Source organism: Desmodus rotundus, chromosome 7, assembly GCF_022682495.2.
Source record: "Desmodus rotundus isolate HL8 chromosome 7, HLdesRot8A.1, whole genome shotgun sequence".
Taxonomy (NCBI): domain Eukaryota; kingdom Metazoa; phylum Chordata; class Mammalia; order Chiroptera; family Phyllostomidae; genus Desmodus; species Desmodus rotundus.
The window spans coordinates 108,776,861-108,795,991 of NC_071393.1; the positions used below are offsets into that span (position 1 = coordinate 108,776,861).

The window sequence follows — 19,131 nt, forward strand, 5'->3', positions numbered from 1 at the left end:
TGTCACCCAGCATGCCTCAGAAGGCGCTTGCCTGGCCCTGCGTTTCTCAGGATGGGGTAAGGTCAGCACAGACTCTGCCTTTGACAAACGGGCAGCTGTTTTCTTGTGAGATCGAATGTGCTTTCAAAGAGGTTCTAGATTTCTAGCTGTGTGAATTCTCTATAGACAGAAGAAAACCAAGCTAGTCCAAATTTCTTTCAAAATAATTCCTGTACATTTATGATATGTGAACATCGTTTCTTAATTTGAACTCACAGTCTAGGTTTGCTATCAGTTTTGAAACCAAGTATTAATAGACAGACATTAAGTTAGACGTGTTGCTTTAAGAGTTGGCCGGTTCCTTTAACTTTATGGCCCTTTTACTAGACATTGTTCTGCCTCCTCCCTTTCTGCCGTAGTGTTGGATACCAACGATCGATTCCTGAGGAAGATCACAATTGGACAGGCTCCAACAGAGAAAGGGCACACGCGGGTGGTAAGTACTCGTTCCTTTGTAAATAAATTAGTTCAGATGAGCCGAATCCTCGCTCCTTCCGTCCTCCTCCCTCAGCTCCCATACGACTGATCTGCCAGGTGTTGTTCTGCCTTCTCCCTTTTAAAATGGAAGCGCGTGGGTGTGTGGCATTGAGCACTCATGACAGCTTTTGCCATAAATCCCATGTGTCACCTGTGTTTTTCCCTCGGCATTTTTTCCTGGAGGTGGAGAGCCCCGAGTGAATACCTTTGCACACAACTGATTGAAATTGCTTCTTTTCTGTGGCCGTTTTGTAGTACGATTCTTCAGCGTAAGAGCTTCCATGTTGTCTCCCGGTGTGTTGGGGAACCGTCACCACAGGATTACAAGCTGCTTTCACTGGGGTTGTTGGGCCTGCTAGAATATTTATTTTTAAAATTGGACCACTCAAGGTCTTGGAGTAGTTAATCACAAATTATTTGCACCAAGTTCATTGTGTACTACTGTTATTTTTTCCAGTTCACTTTTGCAATACACTCTTCTTGTCTAAGGAAGCCTTCCCTGGTGTGTTTTTCTCCTTCCAACAGGCCCAGTTTGATATCTCTGTGGCCAGTGAAATCATGGCCGTCCTGGCTCTGACCAGTTCCCTAGAAGACATGAGAGAGAGGCTGAGCAAAATGGTCGTGGCATCCAGCAAGAAAGGGGAGCCCATCAGCACTGAAGATCTGGTGAGCGCCCAGCGCTGTGGGCCTGTGATAAACCTGTGTCCGTTGTCCTAGGGTCTCTCAGCAGTTCCTAATCACAAAAACTATGCTGCAGTTAACTAACAAATTTAGTGTGATTTCACTGCTGACAAGGTAATTAGGAAATTTATAAAATATACTTCCTAGCGAGTAATAGGTAGTATGCTCCACAAATAGACCACCAGTTTCAGGTGGTTTAAGCAACATCTTCAACCTGTGGATATTCCCAAAAGTGGGTGTATGACTTCAGTTTGCAGAGGACACGAAGAGTCTGGGTGAAGCCCTCAGTAGCTGAGCTTGAAGTCACACCCTGGCCTCTCCCCAGGACAGGCCTCCCTGCACAGCGACCTCTAGTCATGAGGTCTGTTGGCCGCCACCTTACCCACGCTGATAACCGCACTGGGAATAACTCATTTCTAGTTATCTGACAGTCCCACTAGGTTAGTTCCCTGCTTCCGATTTATTTCTGAACTGTCTGCATGATAACATGAAGTTTAAAATGAGATGACCTTATCGATTAATTTTTTTATTATTTTATTTATTTACTTACTTTTTAAAAGATTTTATTTTTGTTTATTTTCAGAGAGAAGGGAAGGGAGGGAGAAAGAGAGGGAGAGAAACATCAATCGGTTGCCTCTCGCACACCCCCAATGCCCCCAACTGGGAACCTGGCCTGAAACCCAGGCATGTGCCCTGACTGGGAATCAAACCAGCAACCTTTTGATTCACAGGCCAGTGCTCAATCCAGAGCCACACCAGCAGGGCTAGATTAATTTTTTAACAGTCCGTTTGTGTTATTATACACCATAATGGTTGGCCTGTGATTAAGCAAGCATTATATCAGGTGAATTCAGACAAAGGGGAAAACATTAATATCCTGTTTGCACAGTTAATATGTGTAAAAAAGGAAATTATTTTACATTGTCACACACAAAGCAGAAACTTATTAAAACTGACTATAACTGGCCCCAGACCAGTGTGGCTCAGTTGGCTGGGAATCAGCCCTCAAAGCAAAGGGTCGCCAGTTTGATTCCTGGTCAAGGGCACATGCCTGGGTTGCAGGTTGGGTTCCCAGTTGGGGCACGTACAAGAGGCAACCGATCCATGTTTCTTTCCCATATCGGTTTCTCTCCCTTTCTCCCTCCTGTCCCCTTTCACTAAAAATAAACAAATAAAATCTTTTGAAAACTCTAACATAACTGGGATCCATAGTTTTGTTGTACTTTGTTACCAGTTTGTTAGGCTGTGGTTGCAGGGCTTTGGAAAGGGACCTGTATTTAAGAGCTGGTGTTGAATTCCTGGGTAGATGTTTAATTTCTGCTTTGGGAAACATGTACTGAATTTGGTTTGTGGCCATTACTGCCCAGACACCAACTTTACAAATAATTCAGCACTCAAAGAGCTAGCATTTCTGCACTATAAACTAGTCTAAAATGGATTGCCCTCATCCATGCATGTTCCCACAGTTACATGTTTTTCCAAAGATTACATGTGAGTATTGTTTTTATTCTAGCTGTTCTTTCTGCTTAAAATAACTGGTAACTTCAGAGTATATCCAGAAAAAAAAAATAAATGCATAAATGCATAGTCTAGTTCAGACGAAAGTACTAATTGGTCCAAGATGGCTAAAAAAGGAAGATGTAAGGGTGTTGAATTTTTATGTCAGAAGGCTGGTTGTTTGCTGGCAGGAATCCACACTCGTGCCTTTGCCTTGCAGGGGGTGAGTGGTGCGCTGACCGTGCTCATGAAGGATGCAGTCAAGCCCAATCTCATGCAGACGTTAGAGGTGAGCCGAGTGACTGCTGCCTTTCTGGATCAGTTTTCTGTGTTCACACTCTTTCTGGGGAGTCAAGACCTTTTCTACTTGCTCATCTCTCTCTCTTATTCTTTCTCACAGTTGTATTAGGACATTACTGTCACAAAAGAGGCAGCTTCATATTTAAGCCTTTGGGATATCTTCTTGTTTTTTCTTTTTGGATTCCAACTGACAGTGATCCCATTTTGAAGCAGGATTGGCAGGTCCGCTCATGCTGCCTTGATTCCCACAGGGCACGCCAGTGTTCGTTCACGCCGGGCCGTTCGCTAATATCGCGCATGGGAATTCCTCTATCATTGCCGACCGGATTGCGCTCAAGCTGGTTGGCCCCGAAGGGTTTGTAGGTGAGTGCTTTTGCACGGTCACTGAATAGACGGTATGTTTCTTAACGTCAAAGGAGCGGGGATAGCATTTTTACAGTTGCTTTTCTCCTCACTTACAGTGACTGAAGCAGGATTCGGAGCCGACATCGGAATGGAAAAGTTTTTTGACATCAAATGCCGGTATTCTGGTCTCCGCCCTCACGTGGTGGTGCTCGTTGCCACTGTCAGGGCTCTGAAAATGCACGGAGGCGGCCCCACGGTGAGCGGCGCGAGTAGGAGGAGTCTGATCGTCAGGAATGTTCTGAAGGCTGAGGAAGCTGGATGACTTGTGCCTGTTCCTTCATTGAGTGGCTGTTGTCCTCAGGATTAAAAGCGTGCCTTTGGCAAGGGGTGTTCAGGCAGCCCTTGTGCCAGCTGTCCTTTCATGCAGAGGCACTCCCAACTCTCGGCATGTTAAGAGGGCTGAAATTCGTTTCGTGGCCTGCCTTGCTGAGGAAAACATCTGATAATATCTAAATCCCTCCGAGGACCTGTGCTAGCTATACCCACAGAAAACTCCTTATGTTCAGACTGTTCTTGTAAAATCTCAGTCCCATTTTCCCTCTGAACAGTGACGCTGGCAGCCAGCCACCCAAACCCCTGAGCTGAGACAGAGGTCAGTCCCTTCTGGAGAGGTGCATGCTGGGCGGGACCACTGACATCCTGGAGTAGGAGGCAGGGAAAATGATAGAGAAGCTCAGCACTGCCTGTGGGTAAAGTTCCGACTGGTTATTTTCAACTCCAACCTGAACTTTGTGTTTTCCTGAATCCCTATTGGTTAGAAATTTCACGCGGTATACAGTTATCTTAACACCTTTTCTTCAGTGCCTGCGTGTGAAGATGTGCTGCCAGTTAGTGTTCAGGAATTACTTGAAGAAGTCTGCGATTCCTGTCCTGTAGGAGCTGGTCCTGAACTCGAGAAATCAGACCTCACTCATCTACAGAACCGAATCAGTATTAGTGTAGTGATTAACGTAGCAGGTGTCAAGCGTTTTGGCTTCAGACCCCCTTATTCTCTTAAAAATCACTGAGGGCCGGAAAGAACTTTTACTTAGGTGGGTTCATTTTGACATTTATTATATTAGGAATTAAAACTGAATTACATATTAAAACTTTTTTTAATGAAAAGTTACTATATTTTTCAAAACAAAATTTAGGCATTGTACATTTTTCAGATCTCTTCAGTATCTGGCCTAATTGAAGACTGCGGGGATCTCATCTGCATTTGATCCTTTATGATGGGCCATGTTGCCTAATTTTTGGAAAAGTCCCATTGTATACTCAGTGAGAGAGTAATAATGAAAAGGGTTATAATATGTTGGAATTACTATGGAAATAGTCTTGACCTCGTGGGCCCCAGGAAAGGATTCGGTGCCCAGGCCTCGCTGTGAGAACCACTGCCGTAACACCCCCAGCACACCTCTCCAGTCTTACTGTTGTCCCGAGGTACCAAAAGCACTCCTAATCCAGATGCCCCCGCCCCGCGGCCTGCTGCTAACAGTGCAGGAGGACTCCCTTTTCCTTCCCGGTCACAATCAACACCTCTCTCTTGCACCCCCTCACTCACTCTCACAACTTTGCACCTCGTTTTCTCCTTATCTCATGGTCTAAAAAGTAATGCCAGGCACTGAACCTGGGCAGCACTGAGAGGAGGTTATGCACACACATCTCTCTGCCAAGGAGCCAGATCTGCTCGCAGTACCTTGTGGCGCTACATGTAAGGCCCAGAACGAGGTGCTCAGGTCACCTCGTGGCCCCTTTTGGAGTTGGAGCACCGAAGTCTTTCTGAGGAATGGGAGCAGACCAAGCTGAAAAACCGAAGGCTTCGTAATCACTATCCATTGCCCACAGTAGGGTTTCTGGCATCAGCACCTTCACCCTCGTGCTCATTCCTGTGAGTGCCGCAGGGCCAAGCCACCAGGTCCTTCTGTAAGAGTGAACTTCACTGCTAAAGTCTTTTGACCTTTGAATACACTGTGATAGAGGAAGAGAATCCTGGCGTTGTTCCCCTGCTCTTTGTGTTACTCGTGCATCACGGGTCGGCTCTGCAGACCATCGTGATCCCGTAGCAGAGCTTGCCACAGACTCCATTGGAGGACATGTCAAGGTGGCCTTTGCAGAGCTGACACAGCTGCCTTTTTCCCTACGCTCACCTTTACTTACACCCCCACTGCTGTGCACATCGCTCACCGAGGTTGTTCCCTGCCCCCTGCCTTCATAGATCTGTCCTTTCTCACCACAAAGGTCCCCACTCTCCCCAAAGCAGTCATTTCATTCTGTGCTATTGGGTTGGTCATATGCCCTAAATCCTCATGGCAGGAAACGACCTTTACTACTGTATATCCCCCAAGCATGCCGCTTCCGGCCTTTAAACCATGGCAGACGCCACTTTAAGCTGGTATCTAATTGTAAGTAGAAAATGCCTCTGACTTTGTTTCCTTTCCTTCTAGGTAACTGCGGGGCTGCCTCTTCCCAACGCTTACATAGAGGAGGTAACTTCAGTCATTTCTAATTACTTGACCTAGAAAGTACCACACTCTGAATCAGCATATCTCAGCCCTGCTCAGTTGGAGACGAGTGAGGGTATCCCTCTGACCCAGGGTTGCTTTGGGAGCAGGGGATGCTAAAAGGCCTGCAGTGTGCTGAACACTGGAATTAAATGAAATAGGGGAGAAGTCCCTCATAAGATAGAATTGCCCCACTTGGGTACCAGTAAAACCATTGCCCTAGATCAGCGGTGGTTTCTCAACTGGGAGCTATTTTGCCCCCCAGGGGATATTTGACAATGACATTTTCGACCGTTATAACTCATGGGGAATGCTACTGGAATTTAGTGGGGAAAGACCGGGATGCTGCTGAACATCCTACAGTGTACAGGGTAACCCCACCACCACCACTACAAGGAATTATTTGGCCCAAATGTTAGTAGTGCCGACGTTGAGAAACCCTGCTCTAGACTAATGGAAGTTTCCTTGTCTTCCCTGTATTAGCTGGTTGATTCCCAAATGCCATTCAAATCAGAAGCAAACAGGGACCTTTTTAAAAAAATTTTTAAAGTTGATATTTAGAGAGAGAAGAAGGGAGACAAAGAACATCAATTTGTTCCATTTACGCATTCATTGGTTGATTCTTGTGTGTGCCCTGACTGGGGATGGAACCTGCATCTTTGGTGTATCGGGACCTTTTTTTGAAATGTCTTTTCCTCTGCAGGTTTAAATCCAGATTAAAGGGCCAAGATACAGTCAGCATCCTTATTATTTTTCTAGGCAAAGTTTCTATAAGCTGATTTGGTTTTTGGCATCAGGCAGGAGTTCAAAGAATTCTGAACTTGAAGCTTTTCATATTTATATTATTTACCATCAAGGAAACATCTCGAGAGCCATTGTGGGGTGGTTATGAGAGAGGCCCTCAAATGAGATAGTAAGGTCAGCTGCTATTACTAACTCAGTTTTTCTGCCTTTTTTTTTTTTTTGGAGTCTTTTAAATTGTCAAGCAATACAGAGTCACTGTTTAGGCCCCAAATGAAGTATTTCAAAAGCAGCTAGAAAAGAATTGTTGGTGCCTTGAGGCTGCCCGTCTTCTGAGTTATGGTCTGCCTTTTATGGTCATTTGTCTGATTCATGCGTAGGAGAGGAATTCACAGTTCTGGCCCTGCTGCCACCCCGCCGCCTTCCCTGCATCTGATTAGAATGACTGCCTCTCACTGGCCCAGCTGGCAGCTTCATTTAAGAAATTCTAACTTATTTTAAACTGTTCTCAATCAGTCTTACCTATTAATTGGCTTTCATGTGACTAGAACTAAATAATTAGCAGTGCTTTTTAGAATATCAGCTAAATCCTAATCTCAGTTTTCAATAATTAGAGAAAAAGCATAAATCATGTTTATAAGGATCTCAGATATTTTCCACCTTTAACTTATCTAACTTTTTCTGCTGTTTCATGGAATCCACCAACCAAGAGCTATGACTACTCAGTTTCGCTCATGATCCAGTGTATATAATTTTACATACAACTATATTTTTACATTTTAAATATTTAATGTATTTTTAAGCTTATATTTGTAATACACCCTTTGTTTAAAATTTTATTCTTAATAGTATATGATTTGAGTCTTTTTTAACAGTTTGGTGCCTATTTCTCAACACTTAAGCAAACCTTATGAATATATACATGTATTTTTGTATTCATCCAAAAATGGAGTTACGTTCTCCTTAGCTTCGCTACTGAATACATCTGTGACAGGTTCCATGTAATACAGATTCTTTCCCTTTTCATAACATCTGCAGGATACATACCTACTGAGTGTGTATGTCATTAATCCTCCATGGAAGGGTGTCTACGCTGTTTTCAGTTTTTCAGTGCTGCAAGCAGTGCTGCATTAAACATATTTAAAAGTATGTTTCTTTAACTTCTTTCTTTCAAGTACATACTGCGTGGTCCTTACAGATGGCATCCACCTTGTTTTCTGTTGTCCGCAGTAAAGGGTCATGGCTGAATTCACTAAGACCTTTGAAGCATCACTGATTACTTCATGGTTTCTGACAGCACTGATAGCAGCTGTACGATGAATGCCAGGCACTGAGCTAGCCTCTGTCTTCTGATGGAGGCGTCTGTGCACCGCTGAGTTAGCTGGTACCATTGTATCACAGGAGCACATAAAATCTGTAAACACAGGGATTATACCTATTCTTTATGTAAGGCCATCTGATTCCCTCTAAACAGCAAGCATGCTGTGAAGATCTGGTGTGATGACAGCAAAGGTGCCAGCTCTCGTGTGTTCAGGACACGGGCACAGTCCACTCCAATGTCATACATGGGGAGGCTGGCATGGGGTTGCAGGCTGCACAGCCAATCCGCTCCCTCTCGGCTCGTCCTGACAGTGAGCGGCTCTGGCTTGTGAGGAGATAGGTCCCCTTTTAAGAAGAGCCTGGAACAGTTTTCAGCTGTGCTCTCTCCGACCTCACAGAGGGACCAACCCTGGCACTGTTGTTTTTACAGAACCTGGAGCTGGTGGTAAAAGGCTTCAGTAACTTGAAGAAACAAATTGAAAATGCCAGAATGTTTGGAGTTCCAGTAGTGGTGGCTGTGAATGCATTCAAGTAAGTGCCAAGTGTCAGAGTCCAGGGGGACTGTGGGAAATGGTCAGAAAACATCTCCTGGAGCTTTTAGCTTTATTTGGATTCAGTTACTCCCTATTGGTTGTGTGCTTGGGGGCCATTCAGGGAGCCTGCTACATGGTGGACACCACAGATGGCACAGGGAACTCGTCACCTCACCCACTGAGGGTCCACAGTCAGGTTTGGCTCCCGTGGGTCCCGTTCCTCTCCACCAGGTGAAGTGGGTCACACATAGACCTGAAGTTGAATGTTCTTTTTGGTCTGTAGAGGACTTTTGAGCTGACAAGGTCAGAGCCCTACAAAGGTTCCTTATTTCAGTGGGCCTGGTGGGATGTTGTCTTGACAAAGAGTGGAACGTATTGAGCTGGAAGTGTTCCTGCAAGAGAGAACTTGTGTGGGTTGTTTACATATTGTAATGCTGATTTTGGTCTTGTTATAATGGCCTAACCACAGCAGAATGGGAAGCAAAATTGTTTAAAAAATGGGTACTTTATTGATTCCCATGATGTGCCTGTAATGTTCTCAGTACTTTGCATGTATTCACCATTTAAACCTCGTGACATTCCAAGTGAAATAAGTGCTGTGATTATTCCCATTTTACCCACGTGGAAGTCCAGGCCAAAAGTCACCTCGCTAGTAAATTGTGGAGCTGGGACTCAAACCCAAGCAATGTTACTTGATTAGTATCCATTTATCGGCAGGTAATTCACAGGGGTTTTAATGGCAAAAGAGAGAGATTCTGTCCTCTCCGGGCATCGTCCGTGCTTTAACATGAAGTGCTGCCTTTACAGGACAGATACAGAGACCGAGCTGGAGCTTGTCAGCCACCTCGCCAAAGAACACGGGGCTTTTGACGCTGTGAAATGCACTCACTGGGCAGAAGGGGGCAAGGGCGCCCTAGCCCTGGCTCAGGCTGTCCAGAGAGCAGCTCAGGCACCCAGCAGCTTCCAGCTCCTCTATGACCTCAAGGTGGGTTCTTTGCTGTATGCTAAAGAATGATGAAAGCACAGTGAGGTTTCTGCGCAGAACCTGTGTTGAGAGCCTGTGTTTAACAGCTTCAGCCCCGTGGGTCTGATTCCCACGGGGGTGAGTTACGTGGCCACAGCCTGGGCCCTCAACTCCAGACAGCTTTCTTACCAACACGTGTTGCTGCCTACTTGAAGAGTTGGGGTCCAGGCAAGAACACCCTGGGAGGTTGGCTCACATCCTAACTCTTGGAGAGGAGAAAGGGTCACTCATAGAACCAAGGGTGTAATTCACTACAGCTTTAACCCAAGGCACCACCCATATTAGGGCAAATCAGCAGGGGGCTACATCGTGCTCAGATAAGTTTTCCAGCTGCTTCCCAGTAAGGGGGGAAGTATTGTACTCCTGAGCTCACTTCTTGGTACAGGGCTGCCTCAGGTTCAGAGAAGCCCTCGGGTGCAAAACCACACACCCCAGTGGGCTTTAGCACCTTTTCCATCTCTGAGTAACTACGTGATGTCTGGCCCTAGCAGAAGCCCTGCTTATTCTGCATACAATAAAGTTAGTTGGAGAAAGGTGGTTGCTATTTCAGGGTTGCGTCTTGTTTTCATTTCTCTGTGTATTTCAGGATGTGACTGGGCGTGAAGTAGTGTGCCCACAGCTGGGTACTTCTTTAGGAACGTGGGGTGGATGTGGTAGCTAACGCTGCTTGTATTCTCTGGGCTGGTTCTTGGCTTGGATTTTAAAAGGTAATCATAGACTTTCAAAAGTAACCATAGAAAGGTAGAAGGAAGAAACCCTATTACTCTGGACTTTGAACATGCTCTGGTTTCCCCTTGCCCCTCGCAGATACAACACTCTGACAGTCAGTTACCACTTCCCCGTTGACACGGACATTTTCCCGTGGAGCTTCAGTTTTACAGACTGGTTTGAAAATTTGTTTGCCAATGATCTTTTAGGATAGGCCATGAACACAAATTTGCACACAGATGCAACGCGATTATAGGTGCCCTCTCTAAGCCCCCGCCCACGGTGCCTACTGTTAGGAACCCCAGGCCTTGCAGGTGAGCAAGAGACCTGGTCGAAGTGGGATAATGGGGACTTCTTTACAAGCCATTTCTGCTTGGAGCTTTGCTCTGCTCTGGCAGGCAGGAGGCTGCCACTTTTTGTCTTATTCACCATCTTTTGGTCTTAAATCACCCTTCAACAAAGTACTTTTGCTTCAGAAGTTCAGAACGTGCCTTGGCGTTTACAGAGCCCAGTTACAAGGCGCATGTGAAAGTAATCTCTGGTGTACCTTTGTAAGCCATAATTGAATAGTCACTTTATTCATATCTTTGATACAAAGCCCTTTCATAAATTATCACTGTTTAGTTCGAAAGGGAATTTTATTCTTATAGATAGATTATTATTCCTTTCAAAAAACAAAACTCACCCAACATATTCCCTTAGTCTTAGTTGCTAGGGAGTATAGAGTCAGCTAATTGTTTATTTTTAGGAATTTGCTCATCCAAGTTAGCTGTGAGCAGCTTTCCTTCCCATCTCCTTCAGGCAGTTTCCCCTGTGCTGTTTGCTGTGAACCTGGGCTCAGCAGCACTTGGAAGCCAGGCCCCTGGAGGACGCGCCCCGTGGGGCGGTAGACCTCCAGCCTCCGTCCACTGCACTGTTCGCTTCAGGCGCCACGGGAGGCATGTCCTTTCACACCATTCCCACTACATGTTGATCATAGACGTCACCAGATTGGTTTTTTTAATTATTTCTAATTAACAGCAATTAGCAATCAATATGTTGCGTTAAGTATAGCATCTGCCTCTCATGTACAAACCGGGAGTTATGTGGATGGATATTGCTTGTCCTATTTCATAACCGTATCCCAGGTCTGCTTCAATAGGAGACTGCTCTCCAGTCATAGAACATTACTTTTTACTTAGGAGGGAATAATTATTCTTGGGTAATCAGCAGTGTTGTTTGTGATGTATCTAGTGAGATCTTAAATACACACACGGTAACTTTACCTCTGTGGGACATTTTCCAGTTATAAAATCTGGGGCTTGGTATTAAAAGAAAATGTTTCTAACCCAATAAACCTTAAGCTATTTGCATATCTGTATATGCATATAAAAACATCTTCTGGGCCTTTTGGAGACTCTGACCTGGAATGTGGCCAAGTCCCAGTCAAGGTCTCCCGCTCTCTTGCCCGCCTTTTAGCTTCCAATTGAGGATAAAATCAGGATCATCGCGCAGAAGATATATGGGGCAGATGACATTGAGTTGCTTCCTGAAGCTCAGCACAAGGTGGAAGTCTACACGAAGCAGGTAGATGTCTGCTGGTTTTTGTTTTTTCAGCGGTTGATAAAGCCTTGGAGCCAGGAATTCCAGTGTTCTCCCAGCCCAGCCAAGCACCCACACACTGCTTTACTTCCTCTGGGCAGCAGCCTCTTCCCCTCTGAAATAGTGAGTTTGGAGCAGATGGTCCATTCCCAAGTTCTTTCTCTACGTGGATGGGATATCAGTGTGCAGAAAAGCCACAAGGAAATACGGAATGTCTCACTAAAATATTGGGAGTCTGTCTTGGGTTGTATTGTCATGTCTGCTCTAAACCATCAGTTTAATTGGTTATATAGATGAAAACAAAACATTTACGTTTGGAATTGGTGTGAGTATTCCCTCATCGAACAGATTTTCTTTTTTTAATCTACAGTAACCAAGCACGGGGGTGGAGGTGGCTGTAAGGCCAGTGTAGATGTTTCAGACAAGTTGAAGATCGCACACCATCGTAATGCCCGGGTGTTCTGTGCTGCAGTGTCAGCTTCTCATTTGTCCGCCTCTGTCCCCTTCTCTCCCCAGGGCTTTGGGAATCTGCCCATCTGCATGGCCAAAACGCACCTGTCCTTGTCTCACAATCCAGAGCAAAAAGGAGTGCCCACAGGCTTCATCCTGCCCATTCGTGACATCCGCGCCAGTGTTGGGGCAGGTTTCCTGTACCCCCTGGTGGGAACGGTGAGTAAGTGCTGCAAGCGTAGAGGGGTGCGTCTCGTCCTTAACTGAGTGTGAAGGCATCCAGTAGATGTCAGATGAGCAGAGCTCATTGCTGAGGAGAGAGCTGGAGTCGGGCCTGTTAGCATTAATCCTCTTGTAGGGACCACCTTGGTGTCAGTTCAAGGGTCACGCCATGGTTGCTTGTACTGAAAAACAGTTCCCACGGTGCAGCCTTGATTGAACCCAGGATGGGCCTAATCGGTAGGCTGTGGTAGTGCTTATACAGGATCACGCTGACATTTATGGGGAGCCTTTCACAGGTTAAGCTGGTCCTCCTAACAGCCCTGTGAGGTAGGGACAGAGGCTCTGCACCTCCTGGGTCTTCTTGCTGAGCCTAGAGCTTGTGCCTGAAATTCAGGCAATTCAGTTCTTGAGTAAAGAATTTCCCCCTTAACATGTGAATGAACCCTATAGATGTGAAAAGTGAGGTTATTTATTTACACTTCAAGATGAGTTATCAAATACCTTCTAATCTTGTGGGTTTTATGCAGATTAGAGGAAAATTGCAAATAGGGAGGTAGAGGGAGCGCTTAAGGACGTAATTGCAGGGTGAACCTACTCTGTCCCAGGGTTAGCGTTGAGCCTATGCCCAGGTCCCCCCTTAGTCCGCCCGTGTCCTTTATCTGCAGGCTGTGCTTACCTGCCAGCAATATTGGAATGCTACGCTAGCTTAATTGGCAATGAAAAAGAAACTGACAGATCTCCTTTTGGAGCTATATTACTCTTTTAACGTAGTAAGAATGCGGTAGGAGGCCGCATTGTGGAGTTGGAAGTATGTAACATTAAAGCCGAATTCTGTTTTCACCTCTACTGATGTTGGTCTTGGGCTCATTCTTAAAGATGTGACTCATTTCCTCTCAGCTCTCAGTGTGGGGCCACATCATCACTTACCAGGGGCCGTCAGACAAGTGCCTGCCGACCAGTGCACCCTCAGCCACTGCGGAGAGCAGGAGGTTTAGCTTTGTTACGATATCCATCAGGCCTTGGGGTTTGTAGAAATTCCCGTTTAATGGGAACAATAAAGCATTTACCCAGCCCCTTGAATGTTGGCAGAAACGTATTCTTTCTGGAGAAATTGTTAGCAGCTGCCAACCGAAAGAGCAGTAGCTGCATTCTGAATTGTCACTTGTGATGGGTGTGTGCAGAGGAGTGACTTGACCTGTGAAAGCCACACTGGAAGTAGTCAGGCCTGTAGTTTGGAGAGAAACACACCCTGCCCAGCTCAAGACTCTGTCATCTAGAACAAACTCCCACATTAGAAGCCAACTTGAACCAAGACGTTTCTGCACATAACCTAAATGGCTTAACAGTCACTATTCTTTTTTTTTTTAACCCTCACCTGATAAGGGTATGTTTATTGATTTTTAGAAAGAGAGAAAGAGGCCCTGGATGGTGTGGCTCAGTGGACTGAGTGCTGGCCTGCGAACTGAAGGGTCGCTGGTTCGATTCCCCATCAGGGCACATGCCTGGGTTGCCTCTTGCTCGCCCCCAACCATGTGCCTGGCCCGCAACCCAGGCGTTCGCCCTGACTGGGTATCAAACCAGTGACCTTTTGGTTTGCAGGATGATGCCCAACCCACTGAGCCACACCAGTCAAGGCAACAGTCACTATTCTTAACACCTCCTAATTTCAATTGCAGCCTGAACAAGACTCAGGATATGAGTGTTTTATGTATTAATTCAAGGTGTGAGGGCTTTTTCCCAGAGTGTTATTTCTTTTATGTATGCATACATAATCTGTTCATTTTTTAAAATTTGTCTGATTATCAATATGATTAATGTTTGGTGGGAGGCCCTCTTTGGATAAGAGTATAAATATTGAGAATCCTGATCACTATTTTGAGGACCATCTTTAGCATCTTCTGCCAACATGCTCGTGCACATGTGTCTGCATCAATGGACACGTGTCCTTTATCTTTATAATGCCATCTTCAGGCTTTCTGCTAGCTCCGAGGACTCATCCTTTCCTTCCGCTCCTTTCCCCACACCCAGTGGTGGCTTATTTCTTACAGAATTTGAGAATAGAGACTGATGTTAGATCCTCATAGTATGTTCTGGGGAGTATTGATTGGCACTCACATGTCAGAAGATGTTTCACGTTACAAAAAGCAACTCGTCCTTTTCTATGACATTTTTATAGTTAACTTGTAGAAGTTCAGCTTAAACTTTTTTCTTTCTGGATCTGATTTAGAACTTGTATGTATTCATTATATAGGACATTGTTACAGATAAAATATACTGAATTTTCACTCATAAACCTTAGGAATTCACGTCTAAGTAGATATTTGTCAAAGTCAACCCTTTAGAAAAGAAGCAAGTACAGATATTAGCCATAAGCACTACAGGTTCAGTTTTAGGAGGCCAATTTGGACCAGGAAGAATAGTGATTGTAAAACCATCTATGTTATATAGAAAAATGTCTTGGCCCAGGTTGAAGAATACTAATTTCTAGTGTTGTGTTGCTAAAGCAAAAATAATGTGGATATCTCTGCTAGACTAATTAAAACAATATCAAACAGCGGACAAGCCCTGTGCCTCCATTCGGTCTTATGAAGTGAGGGCTGCCGAAGGGAGCAACCGTCTCCTTATCCTCCTCAGCACCTGCTCCTTTTTGTTGCAAATGTCAGTGTGGAAGGTGACAGTGAAGCTTGGCATTTGATTTGCTGACAGGTGTGAGGGTTTCTCTTTGAGGTCGTAACAGGAGCAGTGACTTTGTTTTTGGTGTGTTAGCAAGAGGAGTGCCACTTTGACAACCACAAAACAATACTCTGTCTCTGTGCCTCGGGCTTTCTGCCTGAGGGAAACATGGGGAGAAAGATCACTTTATTCTTAGTGCTATTTCACATCTCCTAGATGAGCACAATGCCTGGACTCCCTACCCGGCCCTGTTTCTATGACATTGACTTGGACCCTAAAACTGAACAGGTGAATGGCCTCTTCTAAACAGGTGAGTTGTTTCTGGTGAGAGTTTTGCCTTTTTCTTTACGAAGCATATTTATGAATTATTGCACTCCAGCTAAAGTGATGCCTTTTCAGACATCACTGAGGGGAGAGGGGCAGTAACCAATGAATGAAGCATTTGTATTTCAACACATTTTTGGAGGAAGAACACACACAGCTTGTCACAGGTGGGCAGTGAGGGGAGAATGCCGCCGTCTCCTGAACTAAGGAGGGACCACAGCGGGAGCTAGGCCTCCCCGCTGGAGCCCAGGAGGCTCTGGGTTCCGCGCTGATGGCACACGGGAGGACAGGAGCAGCTGACGTCTGAGTACTCTGAATAGACAGTCTGCAGGTGGGAGTTGAGGAAATGTCCTAAAAAGTAGAAAAGAGAAGGAAACAGTGAGAACAGAAGTTCTTGGGTCTTACATAAAAGGCCCCAAGTACTTAGCACAATGGATGAGCCATTTCTAAACACATCCAGTTGAAATTTCAAAAACATCAATGTTGAAAATCCTAAAAATCCTCCAGAGAATTGCTTGTCAAGAAAAAACAAGAATTAGACTGAACCAACCTGTCTTACCAGCAGTAGGAGGCTTTTTAGACAATGTGGGAATACCCTCCAAGTTCACAGGGAAAGCTGACTCGCCACCTGTATTTACACCCCACCAAATCTATCCAGGTGCTTTCAGACACATACGGGTTCCCCACCCCACGTCGCTTCCTAGGAAGGGAGTTAGTGGTGTACTCCAGTGAAATGGGGAATCAACCAAGAAAAAGGAAGGCATGGCTGCATGATTCCACTTGTATGTAGAATCTAATGAACAAAATAAACTAACAAAATAGAAACAGACACATAGAAAAGACTGACAGCTGTCAGAGGGGAGGGCGTTTGTGGGGCTGGGTGAAAATGGTGAAGGATTAAGCAAAAACAAAGAAAAACGACTCAGACACAGACAACAGTATGGTGGTTTCCAGAGGGAAAGGAGTGTGGGGGCAGCAGAAGAAGGAATAGGGAGGGTAAATGGTGGTGGAAGGAGACTTGACTTGGGGTGGTGAACACACAGTACAATATACAGATGATGTGTTGTAGAATAATACACCCAAAATCTATAATATATAATTTTATTGACCAATGTCACCCCATAAATTCAATTTAAAAAATAATGAAAACTGGGACACAAAACAAGTCTCGATAAATTTAGGAAGATTGATACCATGTCAAGCATCTTCTCTGACCACAGTGCTGTGAAACTAGAAATCAGTCACAGGAAGAACACTGGAAAACTCACCAAGACATGGGAGCTAAATAACACGTTACTTTACAAAATAATAAACACTGAAAAAAGAAGCCATGGTTCCCAGGAGCCTGGATCCTGATCTAGACAGTGATGAAGGGGAGCCCTGACAACTGCAGGTGACCTAGGGTCACAAGTCCACGTGGAACAGGAGGAGGGAGGACTGAGAAAAACTAGAGCGAGCTAGAAAAGACAAGGGTGTCAAAGGGTAACTGCAACACAAAAGCTCTCACATTGTCGAGGGAAGGAAAGTTCCAGGTGGCCGCAAACTGTAGCCATCATCTGAGCAGCTGTAAGGATGACTGCTCGCAGAAGCAACTCTGCTTACTTAGAAGAGAGACTGTGTGCTTGGTGTTAGGGGCGGGATGCAGTTCCTTAAAGAGGGCAGGTGTGATGTTGGAAAGGTCATCCTGGCCCATGCCTGGCCTGGCCTGGCACACTAGTCACATTGCCATAATGTCACTGCCGTGCAGTTTCCAAGCCAGCCCTGGAGAGTTGTGGGGAAGGATGTAAATGTTAACAGCTTTGGCAACGCAAGAGGTTGACGGTGTCGCGTGGAAGGGAAGAGGAAACATTGCAACCAGTAGAGAAAACATTCCTGTTTCTTTTTCCCTTTCAGATTGTCCATCTTCAAGAAACTGATTTGAAAGTTAGGCCAGTATGTATTCAGCCTACTGTCAGGGGTGTCAGGAAGTCAAGAGAAATCAGCCTTTGCCCCGAAGATCTTCGGAAAGTAGTGCGAGTCTCCCCAGAAGCCTCTCCTTTGGTCTTAATTCCTGTCATGTCTAAATTAACATAAATCATGCATATACCTGTTTACTTTACTGAAATATCACAGAATAAAAGAAAGTAATTTTGCTGTCTTGCTGTTTAAATATAAACTATGGCATTAACAGGCTGCTGCAGTATCTCTGCCATCCTGTGTGAGCCCATTTGCCCAGCATATCCCTGGGACTAAGGAAGCAAGTGGCAATGTATGCTCTATGGTACTGTTTTGTTCAAAGGGGGAAACGGTGCACACTTTGGAGGGCACATCAGGAGCAGCAGGGGATGGAGGGTGTACCTTTTTACCATAACCTTTCTAGTGTTGTTTTTTTTTAACACTGGTAAGATATGGCTCATACAGTGATACTTTCCTGAACTTCCTTGGGATTCCTGTTTCCATCACAGCTTTATTTTAGAGTCCTCAAGGAAGGCCGGGCATAGAACAAGTTAGCCCTTTTTGCTCTATTGGTTCAGCAGATATTTATTGAGCTTTTCCATGTGCCTGGGCTCTACTGTTCCCCACAGAATATTTTTTTGCTCCTATGGTTTCCCTTTTCTTCTTGCTTCTTATCTTCTATCTCTTCTCCCATTTTTTCTTCCCTTCCCCCCTTATCTTCCTGCACTGGATCCTTCCAGAAGATGTTGCGTCTTCACTGGTGCTGGCAGAGCTGTATTTTTCCTGGGGTCCTTGGTTTTATTGTTTTTAGTCACCTCAGTTCACATCAGTGTTGTAACGTGATGTGTTACAACACAAATAAACACTGGTGGTACTTTGGGGGCATGTGGCATCGGGGCCCTGAGTGCGGAGCCCAAGCTCCTCCACACGTTGTCTGTACTGCCTGGCAGTGTGCACCCAGGTGGTGTCCGTTCCTGTGCCAAAGCGTCATTCAGGCCCTGTCTGCACAGGGCTCTCTGTTTCTGATACCCTTTTTTTTTTATGTCCTATAAAACCTTATCTGGGATGGGACTTGCTGGGAATTCAGTTTGTAAACTGTCTATTGTCCCGCATGATGACTTAAAGATCATCTTAGCCCTGGTTGGTGTGGCTCAATGGATTGAGTGCCAGCCTGCAAACCAAAGAGTCGCTGGTTCTATTCCCAGTTGGAGCACCTGCCTGGGCTGCAGGCCAGGTCCCCAGTAGGGGGTGTGCAAAAGGCAACCAGACATTGATGTTTCCTCCCTCCCTTCCCCTTTCTCTAAAACAAATAAAGTCTTTTTTTTATTTTTTTTTAAGAAAGTTCACCTTAAAGGTTTTAGGTTTCCTCATATTACCAAAAGCCATGTGGTTTTAAATCCTTAATGTTGATAGGAATGACAAACAATTTGTAAGCCAAAGATTATAAACAAAGCTCTAATGCAATAAATAATGCAAATGTTTTTACCAGGTATTGCTTGGAATGAATGGACCATTACCAATGCAAGAAACTCCTATGAAGTACAGTATGCCTTCAGTAAAAATTCAAATGTTACAACTTGCTTTTTTCTTAAAGATTTTAATTTATTTTTGGAGAGAGGGGAAGGGAGGGAGAAAGAGAGGGAGAGAAACATCAAGTGAGAGAGAAACATTGGTTTCCTCCCACACATGCCCCAACTGGGGCCCGAACCCCCAACTCAGCCATGTGCCCTGACCAGGA

General features: G+C 45.1%; 1 protein-coding gene across 2 annotated transcripts in view; it reads left to right on the top strand.

The window, feature by feature from the left end:
* The window catches only part of MTHFD1 (methylenetetrahydrofolate dehydrogenase, cyclohydrolase and formyltetrahydrofolate synthetase 1), a 54,874-nt gene extending 37,283 nt beyond the window's left edge, over positions 1–17,591 (top strand). For both annotated transcript variants that reach the window (XM_024567765.4, XM_024567766.3), the window contains 12 exons: positions 399–475; positions 1,042–1,182; positions 2,915–2,983; positions 3,246–3,357; positions 3,456–3,595; positions 5,826–5,867; positions 8,374–8,474; positions 9,284–9,461; positions 11,667–11,774; positions 12,306–12,458; positions 15,351–15,444; positions 17,352–17,591. In XM_024567765.4, the coding sequence (XP_024423533.2) occupies positions 399–475; positions 1,042–1,182; positions 2,915–2,983; positions 3,246–3,357; positions 3,456–3,595; positions 5,826–5,867; positions 8,374–8,474; positions 9,284–9,461; positions 11,667–11,774; positions 12,306–12,458; positions 15,351–15,440 (1,211 nt within the window). In that variant the 3' untranslated portion in view covers positions 15,441–15,444; positions 17,352–17,591. The remainder of the gene's footprint in view (positions 1–398; positions 476–1,041; positions 1,183–2,914; positions 2,984–3,245; positions 3,358–3,455; positions 3,596–5,825; positions 5,868–8,373; positions 8,475–9,283; positions 9,462–11,666; positions 11,775–12,305; positions 12,459–15,350; positions 15,445–17,351) is intronic.
* The last annotated feature ends 1,540 nt before the right edge of the window (positions 17,592–19,131 follow it).